The sequence below is a fragment of the Eptatretus burgeri genome, chromosome 13, assembly GCF_056783735.1.
Source record: "Eptatretus burgeri isolate ZD-2024b chromosome 13, Ebu_testis_v1, whole genome shotgun sequence".
Taxonomy (NCBI): domain Eukaryota; kingdom Metazoa; phylum Chordata; class Myxini; order Myxiniformes; family Myxinidae; genus Eptatretus; species Eptatretus burgeri.
In genome coordinates, this window is record NC_140973.1 from 16,642,738 (window position 1) to 16,652,295 (window position 9,558).

At 43.2% G+C, this 9,558-nt stretch overlaps 1 protein-coding gene across 15 annotated transcripts in view; it reads left to right on the forward strand.

Annotated features, from left to right (window-relative positions):
- Positions 1-6,901, forward strand: part of CFAP70 (cilia and flagella associated protein 70) — a 39,792-nt gene extending 32,891 nt beyond the window's left edge. For 13 of the 15 annotated variants that reach the window (XM_085851328.1, XM_085851317.1, XM_085851315.1 and 10 more), the window contains 3 exons: positions 848-949; positions 1,912-1,959; positions 6,511-6,901. In XM_085851328.1, the coding sequence (XP_085707454.1) occupies positions 848-949; positions 1,912-1,959; positions 6,511-6,591 (231 nt within the window). In that variant the 3' untranslated portion in view covers positions 6,592-6,901. The remainder of the gene's footprint in view (positions 1-847; positions 950-1,911; positions 1,960-6,510) is intronic. The other 2 variants (XR_015050572.1, XR_015050571.1) reach the window with 1 other exon arrangement.
- Positions 6,902-9,558: the final 2,657 nt, after the last annotated feature.

Here is a 9,558-nt window from a genome sequence, read left to right on the forward strand (position 1 = left end):
AAGCGGCGCCGCGGTGGGTGGTTGATGTTGTGGTTGTAACAATGGCGGTTGGTCCAAATTAAAGATAGTAAAAGAAAAACGGCTATCCTGAAGTGTCGCAGCACGCATAAATGACATGTATTCCCACTAGACAACGGGTTTGGGCCTAACTACACAAGTACTTACCGAGATATCTCACCTAAGGGACCTGAATGGTGGTTTGCGAATTTGGTAACCACAACAATATATATATATATATATATATATATATATATATATATATATATATATATATCCGTCCGTACATACATACCATACATATCATACTCTGTGCAGAGCATTGGTGCTACCTAAGCAGTCTCCTTGACTATTGGGCATAATCCTGGATGGGTCACCACCCCAACACCGGATACCAGCATGCTAGCACTCATTTTGCTGACCTCAGAAGGATGACAGGCAGAGTCAATCCCACCTGATATTAATTCAACAGTTGAGTGGGATTTGAACTCAGGACCCTAGGATCCCAAGCCCACCACTCTAACAATTAAACCAACACCAGGCATACATGGTATCAGCACCCTCAATAAGGAGATACTATAAATGAAAGTTCATTTTGGCTTTCAGAAGTTGTTTACTGCAGCTTAAAGTTGTCACAAATATGTTTAGAACTATTTTATTCACATGTTAAAAAGTGGAGGAAATCCGTAAATATCTTTAAGAAATGATGTCGAATCCATCATCATCATCATATCTCGTGGTCTCTTTCATAACACAAAAACGATGTTCATTCAACAACAAAAAAACTTTTAAGGATATAATTTTGTTCGAGGCATGTTCACAGAATTTCATTCAGCCTGTTTTGTATCAGCTTGGACAGCTTGAGGAAGCGGAGGATGCATTGTCAGAAGCAAACTTCTTGGACAACAGCAATGCCGTGGTGTGGGGTTACCTGTCTCTGGTTTGCCTGAAGGTCAGTTCAAGCTTTCCACACTGCGTCATTTTACATGATATCGGTATGCAGACTGACCTTCGACGAAACGTAAATCTCTGCTCAGTGCAATATCATGTTATCATCATTGCATGCTCCAATACATCACCCTATCAGGCTGAAAGGACGTCTGCAGCAATGTCTGCAGCTCTTTGGTTGAGATTTTGAGATTATTAAAAACATAAGAAATTGTAAAAGCCAGCTTTGTCTTCAATCCATGGGCCAAATATGGCTCATGTACCTTGACAATATTGTAAGGATCCATGTGTGCTAATTGTAAAGCACTGTGTGCCTGCAAGTCAATGTCATGCATATTTTTGCAAGCTATGATGGTTTGGACCATAACTTGTGTTACTTAATATTGTAAGCCACACTGTTTCGAAACTTTTAGAAACTTTTACACTACTGCAGTCTTACGTGAAACAATGTGTGCAGAGAAAGCACGCGCTAATGTAAATCTCAGAGTACCACCCTCCATATTGTACCATAATACACTGATGCCTGGCCAGTGGCTCTTCTTACCGCTACCCCAGCTGCCCGGTGATGCTCTCGCACTCAGCTCAATGAGGCAGGCCCTTTGAAAGGCCGAGGGGGTTTGAACGTCTTGGATTGGGTTCGCCATTAACCCACCCATGAGCTCTTTCTCGTGCTGTCAGTAGCTGCCAAAGCATTGCCAAGGCAGCCCAAAACCATGCCACCCCATTATGTCTCCGCTCAATGATTCTCCGGCCTTTATCCGAGAGGGCGAGGCCCCAGACTCCGCGTCAAAAGGAGTCTTTTTCCTCCCCCCTCTTCCACCATTGTTTTCTGCCCTGAATAAACACTTTATAGGCAGGATCTTAAGCAGACAATGTGCCACTGTGTTTTATTTTGGTGGGAAAGTGCTTACTAATGTTCTGCTACTGTTTTTATTCCTCTTGTCCTCATTCTCTGCGGATGCCCAGGCCGGCAGGAGGATGGAGGCTGAGCAGTCTTACAAGTATGCTGTCAAGGTAGGTGCCAAGTCCAGGCCGTCTCATCTACACAGATGCAGGTCTTTGCAGGAATTATTCAAAAACTTTTCAATTAATAACAATCTTTCATATCCCATCTGCAAGCATTTACTTGGAGATGTTAAAGATCTGAAATAAATATTCATTGTGAAAGAGTAGGTAATTGTGTGCCAGTACTGTCATGAAATAATTCCTCCATTAACTACACCCAGAAATTTTGGCTGTATTTCAGAAAGGCAACACAAGTAACCAAAGGGTTAAATGTTAAAGCAGTCAAAAATATATAATGAAATTAAGGTCCCTTGTGTACATGTCACCCAATGGATGAACAGTACGTCATGCACTGCCTCCAGACCAATCTCTGCAGCATCAATGATTGGGGCTTTATGGGGAGGGGGTGGGAGAAGGGTAGGGAGCGGTTTCATCGAACTGACGAGGTCCAGTAGGCAGAAACGCGTTCAAATTTGGATCACTCCCACCCTCTGACCTTGGTGCTGATGTGAAACAGGGCTGTTAAAGACATATCTTTGAGATCTACCTGTGGGTGAAGTCACATGGAGATCACATCGAGAAAACATATCACATAGAGATCTGTCCGTGGGTGAAGGAAATGCATGATGTGCCGTTCACTGATTGTGGTATGCACACAACCAAATCTGAGGATTTGGTTTACAATATATATGTAAAGGGTATTCCAAAAACACACGGACAATTTTGGTTGTTGATATATTTAGATCCACAAATGAGACGACACCCTTTGGTATTAATTTTTTCATTTATTTTTTTCATTTATTTATATTTTCATTTATGGTTGCTTTCCAACCGTTCTATGATTTTTCCTGGTGTATCGGCTTCGATGTCCATTGGCACACAAAATTCCCCATTGTCTCAGGTCGCTCACCTGCATTTATTATTATTATTATTATTATTATTTAATGTATTTATATTCTAATTTATGGTTGCTTTCCAATGGTTCTGTGATTTTTACTGGTGTATCGGCTTCGATGTCCGTTGGCACACAAAATTACCGTGCTTCCCCATTGTCTCAGGTCGCTTACCTGCATTTTTTTTCATTTATTTATATTTTAATTTACGGATGCTTTCCAAGAGTTCTGTGATTTTTCCCAGTGTGGTGGCTTCGATGTCCGTCGACTCACCTACATTTATTATTGTTATTTATTTATTTTCATTTATTTATATTTTAATTTGCAGATGCTTTCCAATGGTTCTGTGATTTTACGCGGTTTATTGGGCTTTGATGTCTGTCGGCATGCAAAATTACCGTGCTTCCCAATATTCTCAGGTTGCTTACCTGCATTTTTTTTTCATTTTTAAAATATTTTAATTTACAGATGCTTTCCAACAGTTCTGTGATTTTTCCCTGTGTGGTGGCTTCCCAGTCAGTGAGTTCATGAGTGAGTGAGTCAGTCAGTGAGTCAGTGTTTAGAATGAGATTTATATATTACTAGTGGGGTGTGCTTACACATTGCGTAAGCATATGAACCATGTTTCCCCATTTTCTTGAGCCGCTCACCTGCATTTGATTTTTCACTTAATTACTTTCAATTTTTTTTTAATTTTTTTTATATTTTCATTTACTGATGCTTTCAAACAGTTCTGTGATTTTTTCCTGGTGTATCAACTTCGATGTCCATCGGCACACAAAATTGCCTTGCTTTCCCATTGTCTTGGGTCACCCATTCACCTGCATTTTTTTCATTTGTTTTTTTTTTCTTTTTCATTTATTGATGTTTTCATTTATGGATGTTGTCTGACGATTCTGTGATTTTTTCCGGTGTGCCAGCTTCGATGTTCATCGGCATGAAAAATTTCAGCTTTCTACATTACCCGGAAGGCACCGATCTTTAATATCAGTCAGTCAGTGAATCAGTGGTTAGAAAGAGCTCTATATGATACTAGACGATCTGTGAACCCGTTGGGTTCCCATTGTGACAGCGGTTGATGAAAAAAATCATTTCAAAAAAAAGAAAAGAAAAAAAAGATAGCTCCAGCGAACTATACCACTGAGGTTGTTTGCATTGATCAAATTCTCCCAAAGAGAACTCGACTGAATCGGGAATTGATTTTTTAATAATTTTTTTTTGTTGCCCGATTTGAACGAAACTTGATACTGCACACCGCAAGCGAATGTTGAGTAAGGTGGCCCTAAAATTTTTGCGCTATAATGTACTATGTTGGCTGTATTTCAGGAACATACATACATATATATATATATATATATATATATATATATATATATATATATATACATACAAGATGAGAGTTTTAGTAATATATATATCTTCTTCTTCTTCTTCTTTCGGCTGCTCCCGTTAGGGGTCGCCACAGCGGATCATCTGTATGATCCGCATAGTGATTTGGCACATGTTTTACGCCGGATGCCCTTCCTGACGCAACCCTGGTCGCCTCTTACGACACAGGGATATGGTACACCTATTTTAACCGGGGTATACACCAGCCCAGTATACTGGTACTCATTTCGCCGACCCCGGAAGGATGACAGGCTGAGTTAACCCCCTGGTGTATTAATTCAGTGGCCCAACGGGGCTTGAACTCAGGACCTTTTGGATCCCAAGCCGCTGCCCTAACCACTGCGCCAACACCAGTTTTAGTCATATATATATATATATATATATATATATATATATATATATATATATATATATATATATATGTGTTTTTTCAATGAAAGAAGCACGCTGACTCTATGACATGACACTGACATCATGTACATAAATTACACCAACATATCACCTCCAATCTACGAGGCATCCGTATGGTCCTCAAGCCTTTGCAGACTGAGATTAAAGCCTATGGTCACAAATAGACAAAAGCTGGGATGTTGATCTGGATTTTGCCCTTGCTGTGGGCTCATCAGGACAACAAACTGCTAGTCGTTTATTTGTGACTATATTAGGCTCATTAATATAACTGAAATGGTCTGAGACACGCTGCTTGGCCCAAGGGAAATACTCTGTTAAAGTGACTTCAGGCCTTGAATGTGTATAGTTCCCCAGTGAAAAACACTTCTCATCTTCTTAATCTTTTGCCACCTTTCTCTCTTTATCCAACTGAGTTGTTTCAAAAGGTGACAGAATATATTGAGGATTATTCTAGGCCAAAGAAATCATGTCTTTCTTTTTGGTCTTTGTCTGAAATTGTGTAGGCCCAGTCACAACCTGATTGGCCAGCCTTCATCTCATCATGCGCCTGCACCCTTTTGGGGAAAGAGTCGGGATAAAATGCGGCCAAACTGGCTTTCGAAACTCAAACCAGGATGGCTAAATCAGCAGCAACATGGTTTTTTTTAAACTCAGGGTTGAGTCGTACATTGGAAACCAGGTAAAAGTTCAAGCATCTTGGGAAATTTATAAAAGTATATATTTTATCATTTGCTTTTCCCTGTGGGGTAATGTGGGCTCTTTTTTATTTTTTTTTTCGTTATTGGTGCGTTTTTCACCTCTTCCATGTGATGCACCCATTCCATCATCTCAAAGAAACTCAATAATTTCTCACAACCTGTGCCCTTATACACCTGGAGCACAATGTTCCGTACTCTCGTTTTCAAGGAAGACAGTGTGAAGCAGAGTTCACTGGGTTCAAACAGAAGTGGATGTCGTCCATAAAATCCGCATGGGTGTTGCACGTTATCGTGGCTGCCCACATTGCGAAGAGTGGACAGCGTGATGTAAGGTCCACCGTTCCCCGTGTGCTTGCGCCCGCCGCGGTTGGACCTGGCCCGATCTCTGGCCAGATTGTCCTGACCCGCCACACAGCCGCTTTGTCGCCTTCTGCCCGTTGCCGGGACAAAGGGAAGGCGCCGGGGCATTCCTGAGCCCCCGGACAACGGCGAAGCGGCCGCTGTCGCCCCGGAAACGCTCGCCTCACCACACCACGCCACTGCCTTGCAGACAATGACATCAGCGAGCACGCATTTGTTTGTAACGACCAGGGGGAATCACATCTAGTTCTTTACTTGACCGTAAGAGGCCGCACACCTGCACTTGTGCAGACGATTGTGCGTTGTAATAGTAAAGGTTCACCTGGTTGCACTGCGTTGATCCTATATCACTGATATTATTTGGGTTGAGAAAAGGATAAAACAATTTCGGTTTATTTTGGATTGTCCATATAAAATACAACTTAAAGTTAAAAAAAACATTTTGATGAATGAAGAATTTTTTTTTTTAATGAACAACGTTTTATAATATTATGCCACATAAACGTCAAATAATAGGTAAAAAGAAAAGTCCGAGTGGCATTTACAGAAAGTGCAGTGCATCGGAACATTATAAATGTTACAATTATCCCGCAACATTATTATTATTTCTGTTGAGAAGAAAAACAAGAGGTGCATGCATTTATGATAGTCCTTTAACGATTTAATTCTTTAACTGAGCCATCACTCTTATTTTATTTTCTTACTTCGTAAGACTACGGATTTGCTACTAAGTCCACGCGTATGCTCCATCATTAAAAGACGATGAAATCTCGATGGTCATTCTTACTTTGCCTCACCTTGTGTGCCAGCTTCACCTGCAGGATGATGGTCTACTCGCAGAGATTGCCCAGGCACAGTTGGACGCTGGTTTTGGGGACCCATCTTACTGAGGTCATTACTGTCTGGTGAACCTGCAGCGTTACATTCCTTGTTTGCTTACTTAATACTTTTTGTGTGTTATTCTTGCAAACGTTAAATGTTTGATTCCTTCTTTGTTTTGTTTTTTTTTTGTTTGTTTTGGGGTTTTTTGTCATTTCTTGATGATCTTGAGAAAAAAAAAATTGCTCCTTCCTTTCCTGTGCAAGATGGCTGTTCTTATCCGCACTTGTGTTCACAGAATAAATCAGAAAGCAGAGCACGCGATTGCTCAGGTTTTTATTTGCATTTTTGTTGGTAGAATAAAGCAGAACGAAAAAACAATTGTTTCCTTACATTTATTTATGAGTAGAAACATAAAATTTCATGTGAAACTGGAGCTGTATTGTATTGAAGTCCGTCACTAATTGTAGTCCGTCACTAATGTCCACACTGGGACACACTCAAATGTTCTACACAACATGTTCACCTGCATCATTAGCCAGAGTTGGCACATGAACACAACTATATTACTGTGCGTGTTTTGGTTATTATCTCCATATGGTGGTTTCAGAAGGTGGAACAGAGCCCTCCCAGGTCTCAAAGTATCCACCTCCTTGTGTTTGTGCAAGCATGTTCGTGTGTGCGTGTAAGTTCCTGCTGTTGGCTACTATCTCCACAAATGTGTGGGTTCCAGGAGATTGGACGGATCATGTGTAATATTGTTACGAATTTGGAAGCTTACTGCACACAACAGCCAGAGTCCTTATAGCTCAGTTATATCGGTGTGTGTTTCTAGTTATGGTCCTGTCCCTAGTCTAATGGGAATTAAATGTACGTGCGCTGCGGAGTTATTTTTATAGTTAGGTTATTTAAATCTCTAGATCCTCTCCACTTGCGGCCACAGAGTCTTTCAGCACTTGCGCCCTCGCCTTGCGGCCGTAGCATATGAGGCGAGGTCCTTGCGTGCTTGATTCGACTTCCTCAAATTGGTCTGCATTCCAACACCACGAGGCAGAATTGTTGTTTCTCTAGCAAGAGGGGTACAGACACGCACAGCGGGGTTTTCCCGGCTCGGCCATAACCCCGCCCAGAAAGGGTGGACACATGGAGGTCCCTGTCCAATCAGAGCGATCAGCGCGTCAGCTCCACCAAGGCCCCACCCCGCTCAGAGCGGTCGATAAAGGACGATGCGACCCTCAGTGTGTAGCTGGGTGTGTGTGGAGAGTTGCTGTGCTCGTTCGAGTTCGGAGCGTTCAGAGTTCAGAGAGTTCTTACACGTCCTTGGGAATTCTTGAGAGTTCGTTGAAGTTCTTTGGAGGGAGCAGTTCTTGGAAGGCTGTTTGGGTGCGCTGTCATCATTGCTGGAGCTCTCAAGCCTGGAGTCTCCGCTGGCCTTCTACAAGGAGCGACCCTGGATCCGCTATCCACCATCCAAGCTCCCACTTACCATGGGTCCCACACATGCAGTTGCAGGCCAAGCCGCACTAACTCGGTCAGGTACCCCGACAGACCTCTGACCCCCAGCTCAACTATCCACTTGGCTGCGAGGGTCGAATAAAGACCAATTGGGTCTTTTTTTCTTTTGAGTGTGTGTCTGTATGTGGCGCTGTCCTATAAGTAAAACTGTTTAAGTGTGTATGATCATTGTACATTGCATTGGAGTATCGTCAGATAACTCTGCTCTACAGTGTTCCTCTCCCAGCCTATTGTAAATAAATATCCCTTTTGTTAAATGTATCAGCTCGTTTCTGTGTTTCTTTCATTGGCTTAGCATAGTGCGTGTTGGGAAATTGGGAAACGGTAAATTGTGTATTTGGACCGACGGGTCTTGGTAACCATCCGATCGGGTTATGCACGGTTCGGGCATGATAACGGCTCGTTCCGCTCGAGGCCTGCCGAGGGTGTGAATTCCCCGGTAGCTTTGCCGCGTGGATACTTAGGTATATTGAAGTTGGCAATTAACCCTATTCCACGTGGCTGAATTATTGACGATTCATGGTCCTGTAAAGGACCCGTGTCTTTCGGAGTTCTCTGAGGAGCACGATATAAATTCCGGGTGTTCAGTGGAGCCAACTCTGTGGAGTGGAGGACAACAGTGGACAACAGTGGAGCCAGCAGTCGTGCTCGCCTCCATGAAATTCACGGGATTCGGATCAGGGGTGTAGGGAGCAAACTCCCCCCCCCCCGTGTCCCCCAAATTGCGAGTGAGTGAAATTTTATTCTCAACACGCAACATGACGAACCAAGATGGGCTGAAGCAGGTGGGTTTAGAGGTAAGTGTAGTAGAACCCATGGTCCAGGACACCCCCATGCAGGAACTTTCCCCGCGATCGGACCCAGAAGTCGTAATGGGCGCGGTGGGGGCGGTGGTGCAAGAGCGTCCCTCCGTCAAATTTTCTCCCCGGTCCCCAGCGAAACCGCAACCGACAGAGGCGAATCGGCTTCCTCAGGGTCGTTTGACATGAGGCAGATGTTGGAGGCATTGATGCAGAAAATGGATGACAAAATGGATGCGAATGCGCAATGGTTGGAAAAGAAAATGGATGTAAACGCGTGCGATATGCAGGCAATGAGGGGCGATATGTAAACACTGAGGGGCGATATGCAAACACAGCGAGGGGAGATGCAGACTGCATAGGGTTAAGCCTGCAGGTGGGCATAAGAGGCAAAATGGCGCCTGCACGTGGCGGAGTGACCGAACCGACCAGAGGGAGTGCAAATTGTGTCCGGACCGCGATGGAGACGGGTAAGGTCGAGGGGATGAGCGACGCCACGACAATTGATGGGGAGATGTGTAGGACGAGACACGAGGGGATGACGGAAAAATTAACAGAGACAGAGACGCAGAAAATAAAGGAGACAAAGGAGGAAACAGCAGAGACACGGGAGATAGAACAAGCAGATAATGAATTAAACAAAACGACAGAGGAACCAGATGCAGAAATCGATAGAGGTGAACGAAATACCGGAAATAAAAGACTAGCACACACACATAGAGT